This window comes from Silene latifolia, chromosome 7, assembly GCF_048544455.1.
Source record: "Silene latifolia isolate original U9 population chromosome 7, ASM4854445v1, whole genome shotgun sequence".
Classification (NCBI taxonomy): domain Eukaryota; kingdom Viridiplantae; phylum Streptophyta; class Magnoliopsida; order Caryophyllales; family Caryophyllaceae; genus Silene; species Silene latifolia.
The window spans coordinates 104663619-104689567 of record NC_133532.1 but is presented as its reverse complement, the minus strand read 5'-3'; the positions used below and the strand labels follow the sequence as shown (position 1 = coordinate 104689567).

The window sequence follows — 25949 nt, the reverse complement described above, 5'->3', positions numbered from 1 at the left end:
CAGTCTGTCTATGTGATCGACTAGTCATCTCTCATGACTCTATGGCACTTGAACTTGCCATCAATCGCATCACACTCTATTTACTTCGAGATGTCACCTCATGTAAGTAACTAGGGGTGAATACTATGTTAGTCCAGTTCACTTTAATGGGATTCAATATTGTCTCAACAACCCATTCTGATGTAACAAGGTATAATATGAGTTAATGATAACTCAAACAATAAATGTGATTATCACACACGAGTAGTCAATACCATATTGCTACTCAACGTCTTATAATCTTAAGTGTACTTATGCGCTTGCCAAACGCAATAAAAGTTCATCTATGAACATAACATGTGTCCAAGTGTTCAAACTTTGTGAATTGCGATTTCCTTCAAATTCATGTTATCCCTTATAGCATGAATTTTACTAAGTACATGTCTAGACTTCATACTAGACTTAGGTTCTTTAACTTGAAAGAAGCTCTTTACTGTTATCATATAACTTGTGATGTAGGTTTTGGTGGACAACACTACTTGTAGTTTTAAAGTACACCACCTAATCACAACGTACTTAGGTTCATTTCGTAGAATCTTGGAATGGATTACAATAAAACACTCGTTTTAGTCATTTACTTCTTAGGTCAATAAAATCAGCCTAGGATTTTCATAAATCCTAATGAGTTCGGAAACTTGAGTTTGTGTAACCTCTTAACACACAACTAAGTATCCTTCCAAACTCCAGAATAGACCATTAGTTCTCCTTGAGAATTCATGACGGTTTCTTGAGGCTTACCAATGACTCTCATATGGATTAACTTGTTATCGACTTATCATGCTCCAAGCATTTAATTCATCTAGGACATGTGCATAATGGCATTACATGATTATACCAATGGCGGAAACATTGGTTATCGAATTCATGTAGACAACAGTTCTTAGATTCAGTAAATAACCATGACTCTATCATGGTAATTCTGTATTCATCGACATGAATAACCTACTTAACTGATTGATTTCTTTAAGATGAAGGATCATTCTCAACATAAGATACTTATCTAAGTGTCAATCCAACATCCCATGTTCTAATAGATTCACATGATGTCCAATATCATCCAGAATAGAAAACCTAAATACTTGTTTATAAAAGACAGTATATGCTCGTATTCCCAATGAGTAATATGTTATGCAATTCATGAAGGATGATTGCTCCCACTAAACTTCATGTCTAAGCATGACTGTCACTGACTCCCACCCAATTCCACATGTTTCGTTTTGGATAACTCATTCGAAACATTTCATGAATTGAAATAATCATTGCTTTACTAAGTATTTAGATAAAACCATACATGTCATTCACATATTCCTTTCAAAATACCCATTTGGAAAGAGGTTTTAATATCTAACTTATTCATTTTCATAATGAGATATAGCAATGTATTTGAATCTTTAGCATAGCTAACAATTAACTTAGGTTTCGTAGACATCGACATGTCTCTCTATGCAACTCTTAATCATAAATTTTTATTTACTTTGGATTGGTCTCAACAATCCCAAATAAATCCATTTTACTGGCATAGATACCATTTTAGTTTCATAAGGCTCTTAAGTAAAATGTCAAATTTTAAAGTCTCTAGTTATATCCCGTCATAGATCAAAATCTTACATTCCAAGAACATCTTCTTTTGGTCTCCTCACGTAGTTCCCTTAAGAACATCTTCTTTTGGTAACCTCACGTAGATCCCATCTAGTCAAGGTTCGTGGCTCGATATACTCCCACTCTATATTTAGGAGAATAGCTCTTATTCTCCAAGGATAGCTTTTGAGCCACAAACAATGATGGTGAAGGAGGAATACATATCACATATAAACTTTATAGTGATTTGTTTAAGACAATTTGGAAAAATAATATAGACTAAATGATTTAATCTTGATAAGTGTATAGGATAAGGTTGGTAATAATTCCCTAGTGTGAGTTCAATAACTCAAAATAACTTTATAATTGATCTTACATATGTAAGTTGTGACTTTAGTCACAATGGCATAAGGAGAATTTAATTCATAGCTCATGGACATATAATGACTTAATCATTATAATTATCTATTTGATCAATTTAAGTCGATAATCTTATGTTTCTAGATGCAAGTAGTGTATGATGACAATTTTAGAACAACCGATACAATAAATTAAGTGACTTGGGTTGTAAACCAAGTCACCAATATCCAAAATACAACCATTGTTTAAGGAAACAAACAAATTTCCAAGTCGAACAAGGAAATCAAAATAGTTCTAAAAATTCAACTTGAAACTAAAGACAAAACAAAATAAAGCCAAGCATCCACCGATCTAGCACCATGGCCGACTACATCTAGCTTCCCTCATAATCTTCTAGGCTTGCTTTTCTTTGCCCTTGTCCTTGCTAGGATGCCCTAATTACAATAAAAAGGCTAAATATCACAACTTGTATCAAAATACCAAAGTTGAGATTTGAAACATAAAAGATAGGGATAGTAATTTACCTACTGGAATAACTTTTCCAGCTTTTATATCGCCAAGGTACTTTGAACAATTTCTGTTCCAATGCCCAACACCATTACAATAGTGGCATTTGTCCCCGGATGGGGCGCCCTTCTTGGGCTTAGAGGAGCTAGCTTCACAAGCTTTTCCTTTGTTCGTGTAGGGAGTTTGCTTCTTTCCCTTGTGACCACCTTTCTTGAAATTCCCTTTGCTCTTTTGATTAATGTTGGGCACATCCTTGGTGGTGCTATCACTTAGCCCCATGTCCCTCTCGGCTTGCACAAGCATTTTGTGCAATTCATCGAGGGACACTTTCAAGTTTTGCATATTAAAATTCACCCTGAATTGAACATATGCCTTAACCTTGTTTAAGGAATGAAGAATTCGATCAATGATGAGTTTTTCGGGAATCTCTACCTTTTGCAATTTTAGAGTCTCAACATGCTCCATCAACTTGAGCACACGAGGGATAAATTTTTAGTCTTCCTTAATGTTGAGATCAAAGAATGCGGATGCCGCTTCATATTGAATGATCCTCGGAGCTTGTGAAAACATGGTCACAAGTTTCATATAGATCTCATAGGCGGTGCTAATCTTTATAGCACTCCTTTGGAGTTCGGCCTCCATAGAGAAGATCAACACATTTTTGATCGCGGCCGATTCCTTTTGGTAAGTCTCATAGGCTTGCCTAGTGGCGGGAGTAGATCTAGCAGTAGGTGCGGCGGGAGAGGCCTCAGTATGGTAACGAAGCTTGTCGTCACCCTCCGCGGCCAAGCGAAGTTGTGCGTCCCAATCGGCGAAATTGGACCCATTCTTTTCTAATTTACAACGATCCATGAAGGATCGGAGCCAAGAAACATTGGTGAGAGTGTTTGAGCTAGTGGTCGCAGATGAAATTGGAGTTGCCATTGCAATTTAGAAAACAATACACAAAACAAGAAGTGAAGGAATTAATAAACATCTATTGTTTTAATAATACTTGTAAACATTTTAAACAAGTTTTAAGCATTTATATAGTGACCTCTACCCAACTATTATAAATGATCCCGAGATCCAAATTCATATTAACTCGGGCACGGTGAGCCGATTTATCCCTTATCAATATAACTCGGTGATTAACTCTTTAATCGATTCTACTTCTAGAACTCTCGGTCGATAAAAATTACTTTAATATTTGTCTTTAGCCCGGAACACATGCGACTACGGTCACGAATACTTCCGTTGAGCTCAATCCAAATTTTAATGTAATAACAATTTCATACCCACTTACCCAACGTAACAAGTTTAGCACCCCGGTGAGCCGAGCCTACTTCCTTATGAAATTGGGACTCATGGTTTTACTATTTGGTAAGGCTAGTTATCAATTATTATTTAGTGAGAGGTCTTGTCAATTTGTTATCTATCACGTTTTAAGTGAACTAAAGCGGTGAACTACGATAATTATAATTGACACGGTCGATGACTCGATGAAATAATATGCATGTGTAGTTGCGGCGATTTGGCTATGCATGCAAACATATAAACAAATGCAAAGCAAAAACAATAAAATCCTAGTATGGCCTTCCTAAAATAGTAAATCAAATAAACTATTTAAAAATTCGGAAACCAACTCCTTTGGTCCCTTGAACTTCATTTCGCACGCACTTCAAGGTAACACCGTCTTTGTCGGACCACCTTCTCGAAATTGCACCGTCTTCAAGGAACTCCGAAATAAATAAATAACATAGCTTTTCTACTTTATACATTATAAAATAAAAACAAAACTAAATAAAATAAAAGTGATACGAGATCACATTAATTACAACCAAATCGATATCCCCATTCATTTCGGGAAATACCAATTAAAATTAAGGCCATACTAAGTACAAATTACATAATTCAAAATTATAAAAAATAAAATATGACAATCATACTAAAAATACAGCATTAATATATGTATGAAACATGTCATGTGATGTGCCAAATCGCCCTATTTAAGTTAATATCGTATATTCGGTCCGGTTTTATGGATAATTGTGACTATTAACATATTAAAATCACACAATATTAGATAAATCAAATCTATGTCCAAGTTAATCTCCCTAACCTTCTTAGGACTCAAAAATTTAGTCTTCACTAAATATTTGACAATAATTCAACTTGATATTTTATTATTGCTCTTTAATCACTATTATTCATAATAATAAGGAAATGATTCCCAAAAAGTCATAAAAATTTGAAATTTAAAAATCATAATTTTGTATATTCTGGAAAATTCCCAACATTCCAAAATTTTAATGAAAATTTTCCTTTAGATTATTTTAATTTATTTCACAAATAAATCAGATAAAACATACTTTTGACCTTTTAATTCCAAATTAAACATAAAATCATGCAATAAATCAAAATCAAAATTTTGAATATTCTAAATCAGTCTCTAGAACCTGGAAATGACAAATTTTAAGTCAAAGGTCGAATTTTTATTTTAATGGCTATTAAAGTTGCTATTTATCAATTTATATTCCATTAAAATTAATAACTATTCAAATCAAACATAATTTGACATGCAACTTTAGATCTGATGTTCATATCACATATACAATACTGGGAAAAATTTTCATGCCATAAAATTCATTTTAGCTATTTTTGCTAAAATAGTCACTATTTATGTGATTTTTACATCTAAAAATCATAAATCATGCAAAATAAAACCATTTCACTTGAAAATTTACATACAGTGTGTAAATATTACATGTGACAACATACTAAAATTTCATGGTCATTTACGAAGTCGAATCATTTTTAACCAAAATACCTCTATTTAATCGATTTTTATCATGTAAAAATCATAAATCATGCTATATAAAACCATTTTATAAGAAATTTTACATACAATTTGTAAAATATGAATGTGAGGTCATGTAAAAATTTCATGGGCAGAATCATAGTCTAACTAATTTTAGCATTTTAAGTGTCATTTTATACAATAAAATGTAATAAAAATACTAATAATCATTTTAAAGAGCAATAAATTACCATAAATCATCAAAATGACCTAAAATCCATTTAGGACTAGAATGTTTAACATAAAAATTTCGTGGCATTTATCTTCATAAATCACAAATTTTAGTTTCATATGTTAACATTTTAACTCGGAAAAACAATAACCGATTATGCATGCAACAACTCTTGCTCTGATACCAATTGTTAGATTCGTATATCTCTTATTAGACATCTCTAATAACTAAGAGTTTATTAGTTTAGTCATTAACTAAAAGGAACTTATGCATGCATAACAATTTAAATAAAAGAGAAGAAATTTAGACATTCTTATAAAGAGAGCCGAATTGGTTTATACTAATTTGGTCTCCTACCAAATTAGTTTTCTTAAAGAAAAATCCAAATGCCCAAAAAATCCTAGATCTAATTGCAAGATCTACTCCTTAAGGATTTGTACCAAGGAAATACTCTTAATACAAATATTAATTAAGTTATTAGAAATTAATATTTGTATCCTTAAAAATACTAATATTATGTGATTACTACTTCTAGTAATTTTAGGAATAATATTAGATATTATGTGAGAGTTTTCTAGTGTGTTCAAAACTAAGACTAAAGAGATAAGTTAATCACCAAGTGAGTAACTTATATAAAATGAATTGTATAAAATAAGAAGGAAAAACCTCTCATTTTTCCTTAGGATGGCCGGGTAGGTGGAAGGGGGAAAGAGTGCCTAATGCTTTTTGTTGTTTCTCTTCTCAAGAATAATAGGTATGCAACCCTATGATTAGTAGGTAATCATAGTGCCTCCCACTAATTAATTCAACAAAACACAATTAAACCCCATAAACCTATTTACACGGCTCACCCACTTAAAATGGGTCCATTTTAAGTTTGTCAAATGTTAAATTGTATAGTGTGATATATTGGTCATGTTACTAGACATGTAATTTAAATAATGCATTTTTAACTTATTAAAAATCATTATATAAATGAAATAAATCACAAACAAAAATAACTTAGTAATTCACAATTATAATTACTTAAAATGGGTCATAGAATTATAAATCACAACTACTTGTATTTATAATAAACAATTCATTCTTATATTAATTGTTTCATAAACAATAAATAACCTAAGTAATAAAACAATTTAATTACTTAGTACGAATCTTATTTAATCGAATTACAATAAGATACGTATTATTACTCGCAAAATCATTTGTTCAAATTTAAGGAATTAATTAACTTGTATCGTTATACAAATAATTAATTAATGAATTAAGAATGTTTCCCTAGAGGTATGACCATAATGGATCAACTGATCACCACCGTCATACGACAGTAATGTCAAACTCTAGTCAGCCAATCATTACCGATTAATGTGGATCAGTTGACAATAAAATGTTACATTCCCTTATGTATTCTTAATATGAGATTTAAACATGTGATCGCATTATTGTCGAGGACACATACTCCAACAATACCATCCTCAAACAAGCGGTCAAGTTGAAGTTTCGAAAAGAGAAATCAAGCAAATTCTTGAGAAGGTTGTTAACAAGACTCGTAAGGATTGGAGTATGAAGCTTGATGACACTCTTTGGGCTTATAGGATGTCCTATAAGACTCCCATAGGAGCCTCTCTTTACAAGCTAGTCTATAGAAAAGCATGTCATTTGCCAATTGTGCTAGAATACAAAGCTTTTTGGGCAATCAAAGCTCTCAACCTTGATCTCAAGCTAAGTGGCCAGAAAAGGATAATGCAAATCCAAGAGTTGGAGGAATTCCGACTACAATCCTATGAGAATGCCAAGATCTACAAAGAAAGGACAAAGTTGCTTCATGACAAGAGAATCAAGCAAAAGGCCTTGCACAAGGGAGTCAAAGTCCTTCCATTTAACTCCCGATATCGACTCTTTCCCGGGAAGCTGAATTCTAGATGGATGGGTTCCTATGTGATTACGAGGTAGGAAAATATGGAGATTTTGAGATAAAATCGGAAGATGGAAATAAATTCAAAATCAATGGTCAAAGGTTGAAGCCATATTATGAAGGAGCATTCATCGAAGAAGTTGAGGTCATCCGCCTCGGGCCTCTCCCACCATGAGAAGACCATCAAAGAAAGAGTTTGGTGGAGTCCTTTACAAACCACCATTTGTAAATATACTAACTCTTCTCCCTTGTATTTTTAACTTTATTGCATTTTCATAAAAGCATGATTCTTTACATGAGAGTAGGTAAGGGAGGGTTATTAACTCTTTTGATGAATGAAGGATTTAGCAATTCAAGTGTGGGGAAGCACTCTTATCAAATGAGGAAGAAGAAGATCAAGAAGAAGGAGACTCCCAGGGGCAGACCTGAGCCCGTGGGAAATGCAGGCAATCCGAGCGTCCCAGGAGGAAACCCGCTCGTCCTGTGCAAAATCCGAGCGTCCTGGCATCAAGACGCGAGTCCTGAGAAAATTGGAAATTGAAGAATTCATACTGTGTTAGAATATGGGCAGATCATGAGGAAGACGCTCGTCCCAAGCTCTGAGACGCTCGTCCTGAGTATGATCCGAGCATCCTGACAAGCTTCAAAACTTTGATCTCACACTGTTTGGTAATCTGCACGTCTTCAAGAGAAGACGAGCGTCCCCAGTAGTGATCCGCTCGTCTCCAGCAGAATCCGCGCGTCTCAACACAGATTGGAAATTCCAGAGTGCACTGACTATGGATCCGAGCGTCCTGAGCTCGATCCGCCCGTCTCCTGAAGCACAGATCCGCTCGTCCTGAGCACGGCCCGCACATCTCCCTAGCGTGTTTTGCTCTCTTATTTTCGACAAATATAAACTCCTTCCCACCACACATTTTTTGACACCTCATCCTTCTTTCCTCTATAAAACATAAAACCCCCTCCCATATGACTCAAAACACATCAAAATCATCCACTTACCTCTCTAAATTAAAAACCCCCAAAACCTAGGGTTTCAAGAAGGATCTAAATTACAAAGAATATCTTCATCTTCAACAAACCAAATTTCTAGATCTACCTTTAAGATGAAATCAAGAAGGTCATTCCCTAAAGAAAGAAGAAGACCAAGAGTAATTGCAAGCTCCTCCACATCTCACCTCAACACATTGAGGAGAGAGCATGAAGAAATAGTTGATCTCTCAAGACTTAATGAGTTCTATAACACAGAATTCGTCAATGATGTTCAAAGACTCGTATTTCATCGCCTCCTCGGTAAGAACATTCTGACACATTGAGGAAACTAGGCATCTATCATCAAACCGAGGCACTTTTTGACTTATTTGGTCTTTCAACTATGTTCCACATGCATGAACCCACTTATTGGTCCTTAGTTCTTGAATTCTTGAGTTTTCTAAAGATTTCTACCTTGAACAAGACAATTTGTGTGGAGTTTAGACTAGAGAACACAACTCGAATGATGACTCTTGTGGAGTTTGCTAGTGTGTTGGGTCTTGATGTATCACCTACCCGTACATCAAAGCCGCGAAATTATAGCATAGCACCTCTATGGTGAGCCATGACGGGTCGCGATTTCTCTTTCATTAAAGAATGCTCGGCTTCTCATATTCAAAATCTCATTATTCGGCTAACTTACCGGTGTCTCACAAGCACTATATTAGCCCGCCGTGATCCCGCGGTAGTGAATGAACTCAATATTGTTTTTATGGAGCCCTACCTCAAGATACAAGGGAGGAACGGTTATCACTTCAACGCCCCTAGTTCTCCTTGAAAAATGGGCAAAGTTTCGGAATGGAGATGATGATGGCATGATCCACATTGTTAATGGGGGACTAATAACGAAGCTTGCAAAATTCTTCAACCCCAATTTCAACAACAACAATGCCTATACACCTCTTCCGGGAAACACCAAGATAAATGAAATGTTGCTTCTCCGACAACACCATTGGATAGCCCTTGAAGGCTTTAAGAAAAGGATTAAATGGATCACCAAAGGAAGCACCCCCATGTACCTTCCAATGGAAGGCTTGACAAGGATATCACCTCGAAGGGGTCCTCTCTCTCAAGTACCGTCCTACTTCGTCCCAACTAATGCAAACCAAGCAAACCATAACCCACCTCCTACTCCACCCCAACAACAAGAACCTCAAGCAAATGAAGAAGAAAAGGTTGTGATACCGCCTTACCTCTTTCAATATCAACCATACAACCACCCAAATCCCTTCATCCTTCCGAGAGACGACTTCATCATGGGTCCACTCCAAGACATGCACCAAAAGCAATATGAAGCAAGGGTGGATAATTACTATGCTCTATATCCATAATTCCACCGATTGGCCCCCCAAGGGCATGTTAGTGAAGAGGGAATGCTTCCCTCTTGGGCCCAAATGGATATCCTCTTTCCAAACTCGGAAAACGCCAACGGTGGAGCACATGGCGAAGGAGAAGGTGAAAGGTCAAGTGGCGGTGATACGGTGGAAGTGAATAGTGACAGGGAAGAGTTTATGGACTTCTATGAAAGCGATGCATCAAAGGAGCAATGGGATAGCGATATTGGAGGGGATGGTAGTAACCAATGAAGATGTTCGTGAGCTAGGTGGAGCGGGCGTGAGGCACCCACCATGGCCAAGGTGAAACTCTTCTTTTTCCCCTCATTTTTCACTACAAAGAACTCATGCTTTTCTAACATTGGTTAACAACTAATTGCTTCAAACTTAATGGTGTCCTTGTAAAAGTTAAGGACTATTATTCCACCTTAGCAACGTCAAGGTGATGATAAATTTATTGTTCCCAATTGAAAAATCCAAAATGACAAACTAGTTTCATACATTGCATACTTGTGCATGAACTCCCCCATTTTTACACTAGAAATAGTGTCTCATTTTGTTTGGGGAAGTTCAAGCACAAGTATTGGGAGTTAATCTAAATTAGCTCTCCAACAAAATAAATTCATGCATCATATAGTGTAGTGTAGTTTGAACCACTTGTATATATGACATGTAGCTTGCATTTTAGTGTAGAAATCATGCATTCTCATTTAGCTTGCATAATTTCTTATTGTATTGGCCATTGAGGACAATGCCCATATTAGTGTGGGGATGGAAAATTCTAACTTGACTTTTACATCAAAAAAATGATAAAAATTGGAAAAATTGAAAAACCAAAAATATGTTCATTCCTTTATAGTGTAGAATTGTATATATTTTGTACATATTGTGTTTGTTTGTCCTTATTTCACATTGATCGACTACGCAACATCCGAGACATGAGGATCATGAAGACCTCATGGTATGATCTTTCCAATCTCTTTTTTCCTCTCTATGTTAATGACTATGTGGCTTTATTTTGGTTGATGCGGTATACACCAATGTGATCTTAGGAATTGCATTTAGATTATATGGCATAATAGTTGGTAGAAGCATGTGCATTAGGTTGTATATATGATAGTTGCATCATGGCATGTAGTTATATTTTAGGAAACATTTTATGAAAACATCTATTTGGGAAGCTTGACAAGTGTATATAAGGCCCTTGTAGATACTTTTTCTTCTCAAAACTTTGCTCATTAGAATACTTGTAAAACACTCTAGGATGTGTCATGCTAGTATCCTTTGACCCATGGATTAAGGCCTAGTCAAGAGTACCTTGTGGCGTGATAACTCCTTGGCTACCGTTTATTTCAAGGTGACCCTTGAAACTGATGGGTGATGTCGTCGGGTCACATCCAATCAAACACATTTATAAAACTCAACAAACAACTAGTTAGTGGTAAGTCGAGGTCGATCCATGGGACGCTGTCCTTTGGGTTCTAAGTCTATCTATTTTAATTTATGCTAGTGTCACAATTGATGAGGTTTGTAGTTGTGTTCTAGACTAATAAAAGCAATAAAGTGAAACAAGCAATAAAAGGAAGGATGTAAACAAATGATTAAAAGTGCTAGGATATCATGGGGTCATAGGGGATTCATGGTGTTGATCATACAAACATGTTTACAAAGTTGCAAGCAATTAATGTTTTGGGGAAACCGAATTGGTTTATGTCTTACGGTTCTTAGGAAGAGTTGGGTCCCGGAGCCGAATCGATTAGATTGTACAACACCTACAAGTCGACTTACTTTCCTCCTAATCAACTTCTATGCATGGTCTAACGAGACTCGATTCGGTTTATATCTTACAAGTCAAGTTGAATAGGTAAGGGATGGTTGTAAATGCAAGGATTCATAGGCTTAGCATTTCATCAAACATAACATGTGCATAAAGTTGACATCACAACAAGCAAGCAATTCAATTGTGAAAACATATTAGATTAAGCATGAATCAATCCCATGTTGCTTTCCCTTAATTACCCACTAATCCTAGCTAAGAGACTACTCACTCATTATCATGGTAAACATGTCATTAATGGTGTCAATCATCACAACAAGTGTAAACATGATAAGAGTTTAAGGAAATAAACAATAACGAGTAAGGAGTAAAGGAATTATACCAAACTTGAGATGATCCAAATAATAATTCAAAGAATAATAGAAGAAACTTGATTGATTGATGAAGGGTTGTCAATCCTCCAATAATAACCCAATAGTCTTCAATTACCCAAAAGTAACAACCTTGAACAATAATTAAGGAGAGATTGATGTGTAATTTGTGGAAAGATTTAAGAGTAATTTATTCTAATCTACTCATAATCTAATCTAGGAGGAATTTCTAATGTGGAGACTTGATCAAATCTAAGATTCCATGCCTTGATTATTTACAAGTGGGGTATATATAGTAGAGCTTCATTAGGTTAACTAAGGCTAAATTAGTAATTACATTTTTGAGTTCTAAGCAGGGAATTGCTAGTCTTTTCGGAGAGATGAGCATCTCAGCTGAAGACGCCACGATCCGTTCGTCCAGGAGGGGAATCCGCTCGGATTCTTGCAGGGGTGGACGAGCATCTTTGGGCAAATCCGCTCGGATTGTAGCAAGGGAATCCGAGCGTCTTCGAGGGTTGGACGCTCGGATTATGCTTCTTGGACGGGCGTCTTGTCTCTTAGGCCGCTCGGATTCTGCTTCATAATCCTTTTCTTCACTTTCATCTTATTCTTCTAAAATTAGTCTTTAGTTCTTGCCTCCTCTTCATACTAGTCCATCTAATATCACCAATAAGCTTCCAAATATGCACGAAAGACGGGAATTTCCGTCTTATTATCTTCTTTCCTACAAAACATACGAAATGCACTAGGAAAGCAAAATAGAAAGCATTTGACAGATAAAATGGCTATGGAATGTTATATTAGTATGCAAAATAGGCTCAATTAGGGGACTAAATGTGCACAAATAAGAGTCACATCAGAAACCATGCAACCATCTTCCACATTCTACCACATTTTGTCAATAAAAGGGAATGGTCACAAAAATTGTTCAAATTTGAGTTCAAGCATTGAAATGAAAGTCAAAAAAAAGTTTGCAAAATGCATCAATGAAAAGAGGAGTACCAAAAATAAGAATTCCTATGCTTCAAATATAAGCACCCTCACTACAAATGGGGTAGCATTGAAAATGTTCAAAAGAAAGTGCAAAATGTTAAAAGTTGTCATGTAATGAAATGCCAAACATCAAAAGAAATGGGAAAAAGAAAGTGTTCTCAAATGTCAAATGCCACAAGAAATTGGGGGGAATAACAACAACAAAAGCAAACTCCCACATGAAACTCAAATACTTATTGATCCCTTTTCCATCGAATCCACTTTTGTGCATGGTAGAGAGGGAACGACCTTTCTTCTTCTCTAGGCAAGAAGGGGAATTCTGCGATCCTCCAGTGTTTCTAACACCATAGGGAGTCTACTCTTGATGAAAGCATTTAACAATTGAGGACAAAGGTACCCTAACTTGACACAACTTAGAGGTGATTTATTGGTATCCTTCTAGGCTTAGTAGTTTGAAGAAACCATATCTATGATGGAGTGTGTACCCTTAGATTGCTTCCCTTGTAGATAATTTCCGCCACTTAGATGAGGAAAGTGGCTATTCATTTTCGTAGATGCATCTATTACTTGTTTTATGTGCTTAATGCTTGGATGTGTCGCCATTTTGGCAAGCCCCACCTTGTCTTGCAAGAAGGCATCCTACCTCATGGTTGTCTTATTGTGAGTTGAAGGGATGGAGTGAGACCCGCTAATTGTCTCATATCGGCTATATTTGTAATACTACGGTTTTATGAGTCTCTGGGTACTCTATCGAGTGGGCCTTACTCTGTCGAGTAAGGGTGTTTTGCAATTTAAAATAGTTTCTGACCTGTAGGGTACTCGATCGAGTAGCCTTGGTACTCGATCGAGTAGGCGGCACTCGATCGAGTACGTCAGTTACTCGATCTAGTAGCCCGGTTTACGGGTAATGTTTTGTCGGGTTTTGTTAATAATGTGAATTAGTATATAAACACTTCAGTCACTTTCATAATGCACTTTTACAAACCTAATTACTTTGAAAAAGAGATTGCAACCTACGTACTTCGCATTCGTCGCATTATTGACAAATCCCGGAGCTTGGAAGGTCGGAATTCATCTTTCTTTACATCTTTGTGATTCTTGCGTCGAGGGTAAGATCTACGTACCGAATTTGTTAAATTTAATTAAGTCTTGTTAAACCCTAATTTTGAGAATTGGGGATTTGTGTTAGTTTTGTGTGGTTATTGATACATGTGATGTTATGTTAGGAGGAGGATTCGTAGAGGAGGCTTTTTTATAACAACTATTGAGATCGTCTGACTGTATTGCATTCCAGGTTGGGTTTCCCTACTCAGTATTAATTACATGATGTGTATGGTGATTGTGCTGTAGTTAGTGATTGTTGATTGATTCAGACGATTGTGATTTCATATTGTTGATTGTTTCAGACGGTTGTTGAGGTTGTATTGTGATTATTGTTTATTTGTCTGTGTTCTTCGGGGTGCGTCCCTGGCTGAGTGGAGTCACTTGCGGAAGTGGCTTCACGCCCTTGATTCGCCTCCTGTGGAGCCCGCCACTGGAGGGATGTGCACATTAATGAACATGGGTTTATCGCTCGATGGAGATGAGCGGGGCTTAGGTGGGAACGGCTGCGGTCACCCACTGGCGGCGAGGAGTAACCTGTTGCGATGGGTACTCCGGCAGGGCTACACACTTTAGTGTGTAGTCAGTTGTGTGGAGATTGGAGATGGAGACTGGGGTTGTGTTGAGCTGTTCGAACTGTTTGTGTACTTGTTTCATTGTGCCATTGTTTTTGTGTAATTAGTACTAACCCCGTTTAAATGTTTTAAAAACTGTGGTGATCCATTCGGGGGTGGTGAGTAGTTATTGAGCAGGTATGATTGATGCACATGGGATAGTTGGGATGAGTCATCACGTGGCAGTTAGAAGTCTTCCGCTGTGTCAGACGATGTCTAGTAGCGTTGATAGTTTTATCAATGGACCGTTTGAGTACTTTGTATTTCATTTGACAGTTTTGTTTGAGACTTGTAATATATTAAATTATATTTACTTTTAAAGTACGTTTCTTTATTGTCTTATGATTATCATTGCCTCGGGTAACCGAGATGGTAGCACTTCCATGCCTTAAGTGGTCCTGGTAAGGCACTTGGAGTATGGGGTGTTACAATATTAGTAGGTTAGTTTAAATAAAGGTCCTAGTTGTACTCACCTCTTTACTCGGGACGAGCAAAGGTTCGGTTTGGGGATGTTTGATGTGACTCATATTTGAGCACATTTAGTCCCCGAATTAACCTCGTTCCTATGCTTTATAGCAGATAATTGGGTCATTTACTATCTTTAGTTTCCATTTTGCATATTCTTTGAGGTTTTGTCCCCTTTGGTAGGAAAGGAGTGCTAACCTTGCATCCATGAGGCGGAATGGAGCTAAATTGATCGCATCTAATGACCAAGCATCAAAGAGAAGACAATACTAGAAGGCCTAAGTAGATAATAAAGTGAAACGGGCAATGATGAAAGGATCTTTGCATCCCCGAAATGATCCTTGCGGATTGTGAAGGAGCCAAAAGAAGAGTAGCTGACTGCCCAGGGATCCGAACGGATCAGACACGATCCGGGCATCTCCCATCATCAACATACGGGCGTCTTTCGGCCAAGACGAGCGTCTCGCAACCCATGGAGCCGAGCGTCTTCCAGGCGATCCGAGCGGATCGAAGGTCAGAGAGCCCGTGCCACAGCTCAAGACGCACGGATCGTGGCAGGACTAGCACGAAAATATGCTCATTTCCTTCGAGAGGAGCATTTCCTCAACTTTTCTTAGGGACTTAATAGTCATTTAAGCCTTTAGTAACCCTAATCCTTGTTCCTAATCTCTAGTATAAATACCCCTTTGTACTACCTAGATTAGCATCAAGTTGTAATAATCTTTTAATGTTCTCTTAATCCATCCTTAATCAAGTAGTAATCTTGTAATCAACTCTTAATCAAGTTATAATATAATTCTCAATCTTAATCTTTCCTTAATTTCTCTACTATTATTCATTTATTTTGGCTAATTAGAAAATTATTTGGGTTTATTTGGAGGATTGACAACCTTCCATCAATCATCAAGTACTTCTATTAGTCTTTGCTTTATTATTTGGAATCATCTTCATAGGTATAATTCTCTCTTAACCTTGTTTAATTATTGTTAATCACTTTTATTTATTCATCATGTTTTGCCTTGTTAGTATGATTGACAATCTTATTAGCATGTTGAACTTGATAATGAGTGAGTAATTTTCTTAACTAGGGTTAATGGGGAATTAGGGAAAACCAACATGGGGATTGATCTATGCTTAATCTAATATGTTTTCATAAATAATTTGCTTGCTTGTTGTGATTTCAACTTATCCACATGTTATGTTTGATGAAATGCGAGCCTATGAATCCTTGCATTTTTTACCCATCACCTATCTTTTCAATGAGACTTGTAAGCTTATACACCAACTCGAGTCTCATTAGACCATGCATATAGTTGAATAGGAAGGACTAAGTCGATTTGTAGATGTTGTACAATCTAATCGATTCGGCTCCGGGACCCAAACCTTCTTAGGGATTGTAAGCTTATACACCAACTCGATCGCATCACAACAATAAGTGCTTGCATCTAATAGAGAACATGTTTGTATGATCAACTCCCATGAATTCCCTATGAACCCATGACACCCTAATGCCTTTAATCAATTGTTTACATCTCCTTTTAAATATCTTGCTTGTTTTCATTACTTTACTTTTATATTGTTGATTAGTTTAGTTGATCTCCTATCTCAACCCATATTGTGACACCCTAAGACACAACCATTTGCAATTGAAAATCCTACATCAATACCCGTCCCTTGGGATCCGGCCTTTACTTGTCTCTTTGCTAAGAGTAGTTTGTGAAGTTATAAATATTGTTTTAGTTGGTAACTTTTGACGACGAGTTTAATATCCACACCAGATTTTAGAGTGCAAGTGGATGAGGAATACATTACATATTAAATCATCCTACTAAAAAATGAAAAAGGTAAAAACTATTTAAACAAGTCAAAAAGGAAAATTATATGCCCAGTGAACATAGGTTAGAAAAACCCGTTACAAAAAGATACCTTTGAAAACAAATTCAAATTACTAGTTTTAGAAATTACTTTGACGAAGTAAATGCATTAATGCTTTCCCCGGCGGACAATGGGTCACATGGCAATAAGTGCCCCGTAGCTTTGCACCGTCGCACGGTGTGAGACTGTCTTACGCTATAATAATTTGTGATAAGTGCCCTCTTATAAATCATGATTGCTCATTAAAGTCTTTTAAGTGACGGTTTCAATGAATGTGAAAATTTGATTTTTATTATTAACTCGATGAAGGCTAAATTTTCTCCGTATTTTATAGATTGAAACTTCTAACAAAACGAACTATTTTCTCTAGTCGTAGTTTATGTCTATGTTACTCTGACACGGTTAGAAGTATTGGGCATGATATGGTGTTGGATAGTCAAAGATGTTTCGAAGTGTCGTGTAGTGTCGGACACTCGATACTTCGAGTGTCACCGTGTCGGAAGCACAACACGCGACCAATGTAAATTCTCGTTGTAACATAGATTTATATATAAACAGCTCTAACTTATGAAATTACATATTATTTCAATTTGAATTGTTTAATAGGAGTAAACCTTGATGTTTTTTTTTTCAAATGAACGCACTATGTCACGGGTGAGAATCGAACCCCTAATTTTATGATTAGGATAAGAGAACTCTTACCATTTAAGCTAATTCTTGTACTGAGTTACCTTAACGTTGTTAAAGGGAGTATATACCTTGCTGAAAATCCTTGAAAACTTATTAATGGAGAACCCTCAGAATCTTTCCGCTCATATTGTGGTCTTCGACAGGGAGGATCCTCTGTCTCCCTATCTTTTTATTATGTGTATGGAAGTTTTGTCTCGCCAGTTACTCAAAGCTGAAAAATTTGGCTCCACAACCGGCATTAAGATCTCGAGATATGCGCCTACTCTTTCGCATTTGTTCTATGCGGATGACGCTCTTCTTTGCTGCAAAGCAACACCGTTGGGCTTTGAGACTTTAAAGGATCTTTTCAGGGATTTTGAAGCGGCTTCGGGTCAAATGGTTAATTTTAATAAGTCCTTTATTAAATTTAGCCCGAATACACCTGCGGACTACCGAGAGCATCTGACTTCTATTTTGAAGATGACTCATGTGCCTGCTTTTGGTACTTATTTGGGAGTTCCTATTGATTTCCCTCGAAAAAGGTATGTGCTGTTTCTCCCTTATATTGATAAACTTATTACTCGCATTGCATCCTAGTCTGCTCTCCATCTCAGCCAACCAAGTAAATTGATAATTATTTCGGCCATCTTGCTTGCTTCCCTGAATCATGTTTTCTCCGTGGTCCCTATTCCTCTTGGTGTGTGCCGTAAAATAGATGCCTTGATGGCGTCTTTCTGGTGGCGTAATGATTGGAATAAGCAGTCTATTCACTAGGCTTCCCAAAGTGTACTGCAAGCACCGAAAAAATATGGAGGTCTTGGTTTTAAAAATTCCCACCTCTTCAGTCAAGCTTTGCTTCTTAAGAATTTCTGGCGTATCCATTCACAGCCAAAGCGCTGGTGGCAAGATATATGGTTCCAAAGTATGGCCGAGATTTGCCTATCCCTTTAGCTAAATCTCGCATTTCTCAACCATCGCTTATATGGTCTGGTATTTGCAAAGCTGTCTGTGCGGCTAAAAGCGGTATTTGTTGGAAGCTTGGTAAGGGAAAGTTTGTGGATATTTGGTCCAGTCGTTGGATTAATGGTGCTCTGCCATCTGTTACTGCTCCAGTTCCTGCTCCAGATTCTGCACCATCTCTTTCTGATTTCTTACTGGAATCGGGTGATTGGAATCCTACCATGGTTTTCAGATATTTTTCTCCACCTGTGCAAAGGAAATTATTGCTTTGGAACCACCTGCACCGAACTTTGATGACTTTCTTTACTGGAAATATACAGAAGATGGCACTTACTCGGCTAGATCTGGTTATTCCCTCCTATGGTCAGAATCTCCAGCTTCCAGATGTATCCGCTCGTTTGTCCATAGCTTTCCTTGGAAGCTTGTTTGGAGGAAGGAAATTCTGCCCAAACACTCGATTATGTTATGGCGGTTAGCTCATAACATTATGCCAACAGCTGATAATTTGCTTTCAAAACATGTGCCAGTCGACTCCGTATGTCCACTATGTCGGGCATCCCCTGAAACTGAAGAGCATTTGTTTCGGACCTGTGTCATTGCCCAACATATCTGGAAAGCATCCGCCCTTGGGATTAACTCCATTGCTAACCCATCTATTCCTTTCGTCTCTTGGATTGCAGATTTCGTGTCATATCTATATCGTCAAACTTTGGCATCTGATCGAAAATGGCTGCTGCTTACTTCTGCTGTGTTCTCCAGGCCATCTGGACTACTCGCAATTCCGTGCTTTTTTGAAACAATATTGTTGACCCTGCGGTTACTTGTCGCATTATTGAAGATCTGCTGCACTCACATAGTCGACTTTCAGAGGTACGTTTTACAAATTTACGATCACTTTATGGATTAGATGCACCCGCTGCTGTTCTGGGTCAATCAACACTTCCACGAAAAGTGTTTTCGATCTCTGTTTCACCACGCAATGTCCCAAGAACACGTTGTTTCAGCTGCTGCATCCGCTGTGCCGATTTGGATTTCTCCGACTCAAGTATTTTACGGGCAAGTTCATTTTTGGATGCATCAACTAGAGTTCTGTTAAAAGCTATGCGCTACGCCCATTCGGTGGGCCTGTGTTCTGTTTGTTTTAAGGTCACTTGTTGTAAACTATCTGCAGTTCTGGCAACCTCTTTGCCAGTCTCAATTAGTGTGCGGAATTCCATCCGAGAAATCCGTGCTTTGTTTGTAATTTATCCTTACTGGTCTGTAAGCCTGGCAACATGCTAACTATGTGTACTAGTTCGTCCTTTAATATAATGGTTTATTATTGTCAAAAAAAAAAAAATGGTTCTTTCTATTGCCTTAACACAACCTTAGCTTTTCTCCGTTGGATGAAGTGCTCCACTTTTTAGTCAAATTATAGTATGAAGCATCTTTTTTACCCTTATAATTCGACTTATTGTAAGACATATTCTGTACTTCAAATCTTGTGGTCCAACCGTCCAACTAAGTGAATTAAAAAAGTTACTCCCTTCCTTTCAATTATTTGGTTATCTATTTTTTTTGGTGTATTAATTAATTGTTTACCTTTTTATTGTAAAATATTTTTGACGGATAATTTGAACACTTATACTCAATTTGGTCCACTCATCATCCAATAACTGGTCATCTATTTTTTCCTTAATCTTTGTGCCAACACCAAAGGTAAACAAATGACCCAGACGAAAAAAGTACATACAAACCCATGTATTTCCCGTCTCATTCTTACTCATTATGCTCCTTATATTCTAAGGGGCGGCGCCAGGCAACGACAATTGTCCCCGCTGAACAATAAAAAGAGTAAACTTTTTAGTTTATATTTTTGATTCTTTTGCTTAACCCTACTACTAAGAGAATAAAAGATTCTTTTATTTTACCTGCATAAACAATATTTACTTACAATTTTGCTCCTTTCTAAATCCTAAAATATAAATAAATACTGGGCTACTAATTGGTGTTTCATTATCTCTCCTTTTTCCACTAGCCCATCTTATGAATTATACATAAATTTTACTCACATTATTAAATTAGTGTATGCTTTTCCCATTTTTCCTTTCTATTTGTTATTTCATATGTTTTAACAAAAATTGCAATAATAGTTATACACTTCACTGAAATATTTTATATAGATAACGAAGAATCACGTGTTATTTATGTTAAACTAACAATCTTTTTCATAATAAATAACATTTTTATTACAAAATTTTAGTTTGACTGTAAATTTCACCCAAGCTAAAAATATCTAATTTTATTTCTTCTATCTCTTATTACTACACATTATTAAAATCTTATCTATATTAATGCAAAAGACAATGCTTAACACAGGATGCGCCACGTCATTCACCCAATTTTTTTTTTTTTGGGAAATTCAGGTAATGGTAGGTCCCGTTTACGTGGAAAGAGTTTATTTCTTTAAATCGTCTCTGACAAACATGCGACAAATTATGTCATAGAAAATATTTTATTAAATAAATAGATAATCGGCAGAAGTAAAAGTAATTGCATATAAACGGAATGAATTAAAAATCGAAATAAATGAAAATAATTACATATAATCGGACTGAATTACATAGTTAATGAAATAAATAGATAATCGGCAGAAGTAAAAGAAATTGCATATAAACGGAATGAATTACAAATCGGAATAAACGAAAGTAATTACATATAATCGGACTGAATTACATAGTTAATGAAATAAATAGATAAACGACGGAAGTAAAAGAAATTGCATATAAACGGAATGAATTACAAATCGGAATAATTGAAAGTAATTACATATAATCGGACTGAATTACATAGTTACTAATAAAATTACATAATTACGTGAATAAATTACATTTACTTACCGCGTTGAATAACAAATAATGTGAATATTTTACAGAAATTAATGAAATAATTCGTCTTTGCCTTTATGCTTGACGAATATAGGTGTTCATATCTCCAAGAAACTTGGTGATTATGGAAAATACGTAACAATCAATGTCAAATCCCCGAGAACCACTATTATGAAAATTTTCAATTTTTAGAATAATTTGCCTATGTTAAAGTTGATTATTAAATTATATTTCTTTTTTCGGGATGTAAAGTTTTTTATATATGCAAATTTTATTTACAATAGTATATTACGTTATTTCCTCTTAAACCATTGCATGTGAACACGTATTTGAAATAAGTGTAAACATTAATTATGTAGATCGCTCATTTAGACCAACTAGATAATTACAATAGAAATGCAAAAAAAAGAAATAATAGATCCAAAAACATTAATACCGGCCCAAATACATACCCGTGCAATTTTGCACGGGTTTAAAACTAGTTTGCTTTAATTGTTAAATTCCCTATAAAAACGATTTAAAAAACCGCATTTTCGCGCCGAATATGCACTAGTTTATATTATTACATTAATTGTACGTTTTCATTGAAAATTCTCGTCCTTAAAAATTTGACTCCGCAACGGCCTATTTTCTTAAATACTTATGACAAAAGCTATGGGTAGTTCCAAAATTAGAACTAATCACCTAATGTCACCTAAATGTCAGACTTCTTTAATTTAAGTTGTTCACATAGCAAGGCTCATGACATTCTTGAGTTACACCTATATATACATCTCATCAATATCCCCTTTCTTTCATCATTTTAATTAACTTCTCTTTTTAATTATATTCTCCTAAGCTCAAACCTCTTTAATTTTCCATCAAAACTTTCCCAACCCTTACCAGGGTTTAATAATATTTTGCATTATTAAACTTCACTTTTTTTTTTTTTTTTTTTTTTAAATGATGGATAATAAATCAAATTTATCATTTGGGCTTGAAAATTCAAGTGATTACCCAAAAAAACAGAGAACAGAATACACTCGAGATTCTCTAGACCTCGATCGAGCCGAGTCAAGTAAAGGATCAGGTGATGAATTGAATTTCTATAGGAAACGGCGCGTTGGCGCGGTTAAGAGTAAGCTAGGAATGGGAGGGGAGTGTGACAGAATTATAGTGAAGAAACAAACTAATAAAACAGTGAAACAAGACTTACATTTGAATGAGCTTTTGTGTTTGTTTAAACAAAGGTGTAAAGCAATTTCGCAAAGCGAAAAAGATGCCGTGAGGGTTGATTGCATAGCAATGAAGCAATTAAAAAAAGAAGGGAAGATAACGAAATTGTCTCCGATTATTGGTGATGTTCCAGGAATAAAAGTTGGAGATACATTCGAGTATCGAGTAGAGTTGGTAATTGTTGGGTTGCATAGGAAATATGAGCATGGCATCGATCATATATGGCATGTTGATAGAAGAATTGCTACTTGTATAGTAGCTAATGAAAGCCATTCAGACAAAATGTACAACCGTAATGTACTTACATACATCGGGGAAGGAGGAAAATCGCGGTGTGGTAGGACCGAGAAGCCTAGTGATCAAAAGCTCAAGGATGGAAATCTTGCATTGTGGAATAGCATGGAGGTTAAAAACCCTGTTAGAGTGGTCAAGGGGTACACGAAAGACGTCTTTGATCGCTCTCGTAACCGTACGGTTCGAAGGACCAGGTATGTCTATGATGGTTTGTATGTAGTTGTAAATTGTGAAGGGAAGAAAGGGTTACTAGGAAATCTATTCTTTGAGTTTAAACTCTCGAGATGCCATGGGCAGCCTCAGTGGCGGAGTCAGAATTTCAAGTTTTAATTGATTTTTAGATTAATTTGGACAGGATGCACAAAGAAATTTGAGATTTTGTGATGCCCTTAATCTGAGTCCGTGTTCATAGGTCCATCTATGGCAGGCAAATCTTTCAGTTTTTGTTCGAGCAAGTAGTCTATACCATTGATGTTAAGGCTCCGAATCCTGATCTTACGATCTTACGATTTTACGATTTATAGGACGATGACTGGTCTCGGTGCTAGGTAGGATCTTACGATTCTACTTATCTAAACGAGTCTACCACTTGGTTTTACATTAATGATAAAAACACTTCTTGGTCTATACAAATGTGTTCGACCAATTTACAATCCTATCGCTTCGATTATAGTTGTACTATTGATTCAAAGTTGAATCGTCATGCTAACAACATTGATCTATACAAATGTGTTCGACCAATTTACCAATGAACCAAGAAAAAATAGATTTTCATGTAATGAACCAAGTATGTTTCAGTATAATGATATTAATTAAAAGCTAACATAAATAAATGATAGCGACAAATAACTATCTACGACTACTCACTATGTAGGCTATATAGGTATCCATAAGCATTTGGATCAATCAATTGGTAGATGGTTGTTTTAAACATTTAGCTTAACTATATGTCTTGGTTCAAGCCCTAGGAATACAACCGTCTTCAAACTTATGAGGGAGAGCTTTACCGCCTTACTTTGCTTGAATCCGAATTATATCGGATGGTTTACCTAAAGAAAAATAAATAAATAAACAGAGGCCATATAGGTTTTCTTTTCGTGTGATTGCAGAGATAATACTATTGAAAGTAACGCAAATAAATGAATTATATCCTATTATGTTAGATAAACCATCTTAACCAAAATGTTAAGGTGACTATCTCAACTATGTAAAGGGGTTAAAGAAGCACGTGAGAAATGTACTGCCAATTATGTGCAAATAGGCACTGTGAGCTGTCTCATATGAAGCCTCCCCAACTCTTGTCCTCTAGTGAGAATCATTTTAGGTTATGATGTCAACCCAATATAAATTGAATATATGGTCACATCATCGGTAACACACAAAATTATAATCAATCAAAGCAGCCACAAGGCTCTTCTTGGAGAAAGCTTCCTCTTTTATCATACAAACTTAAATGCTTCAATGAATGGTATGCATGTATGCTCAAGAAATTAAAAGTCTTCATGGTATCAGAGCCTTGAACTCTTGATAGCCATTGGAACACTTGTTTGTAAGTTGTTTGCTTTCTTGTATTCGTTATTTTTCCTGTTTTTTCCTTCATACTTGCAGTATTCAGCGTAGATCTATCCTTGTCTAAGGTTTTAAGCAGTAAAGTTTCAACCTTTATCCTGAAACCATGCCTGATAGTATCATCCCAACTGCTACTGCAGTTAATATGACTGACCCTTTGTTCTTTCACCCTTCTGAGGGAACACACACCATGAGAATCACACCTGAGCTTACTAAAGCAGACAATTAAGCATCCTGGAAGCAACAGATGGAACTTGCACTATCTGCCAAGAGAAAACTTGGTTATGTGACTGGGACTGTCCTCAAACCAACCACTAATGAGGCTAAACAGGACGCCTGGATGGTGTCAAACAGTCTTGTGATATCTTGGATCCTTCAGAATGTGAGCGAAAGAATTAGGAGGCTTGTCATGTTCATTGAAACTGCAAAAAAAATTTGGGAAACCTTGAACAAGAGGTACTCTGTTGCTAATGGAGTCAGGAAGTTAAAGCTCAACAAAGATTCGTATGAAATTGCTCAAGACAACAGGCCTATAGAAGAGTATTATACTCAACTTCAGATTGTTTGGGATGAATTGGAGAATATGAACAATTATCCTAAGATTACTAAGATGACCTCAGAAATCACTACCTACGTACAAGCTGTTAACAAGCAAACTGAAGAAAGGAGACTCTCTTTGTTTCTCAATGGCCTAGATAAGGATTATAAGGTGTTGAGGAGCAACATCCTACTCATGAGTCCCTTGCCACCTGTTGATACAACTTTTTCTATCTTGTTGCAAGAAGAGGCCTAAAATAAGAATGTCCTCACTCCGAAGGAGCCATAAATGAATGCACTCATGAGTAAGGGGGAGACAACAACTCCAGAAAAACCGAAGTGCATACATTGTGGAAGGGAGAACCACAAATCTCATAAGTGCTGGGAAGTTCTGGGATATCCTCCAGGGCATCCTAAAAACAAGAAACCTCATCCTAAGTACACCCTCTAATGGTCAGGGAAACTACTACAATCAAGGTACAACCTCATCCCAAGGTGGTGACAGGAAGAGAAACAAACAACAATTATGGACCATTCTAGCACACTTACTCAAAGAAAAGACTCAACTTGTGAAGTGGGGGTGCGCCACTCTGTTAAGTGAGATTTGAAAATGACAAAGTCTTGAAATATTTATCCTAGACAACTGTAGTGTAGTTGTAGGAGTGCTGACTCAAGGTGAGGTTTTGAAATGGGTTTTGAGGCCCGAATTTTGACAGAGTTGCGACTCATTTTGCGCTAATTTCGGCCATTTTTGAAAATGTTTACATTTTAAAATGGTTTTTTGATTTTACAGAAATTTCGCCATGGTTTTGTTTACAAAATGGTGATCACATATGATACAAGCATTCATACAGGCATTATAATGG

General features: G+C 36.3%; 1 protein-coding gene across 1 annotated transcript; it reads left to right on the top strand.

Moving 5' to 3' along the window:
- Nucleotides 1-24793: 24793 nt before the first annotated feature.
- LOC141590457 (uncharacterized) lies at nucleotides 24794-25339 on the top strand. Its single transcript, XM_074411048.1, has one exon. It carries the CDS (start codon nucleotides 24794-24796, stop codon nucleotides 25337-25339), a length of 546 nt encoding a protein of 181 aa, XP_074267149.1.
- The last annotated feature ends 610 nt before the right edge of the window (nucleotides 25340-25949 follow it).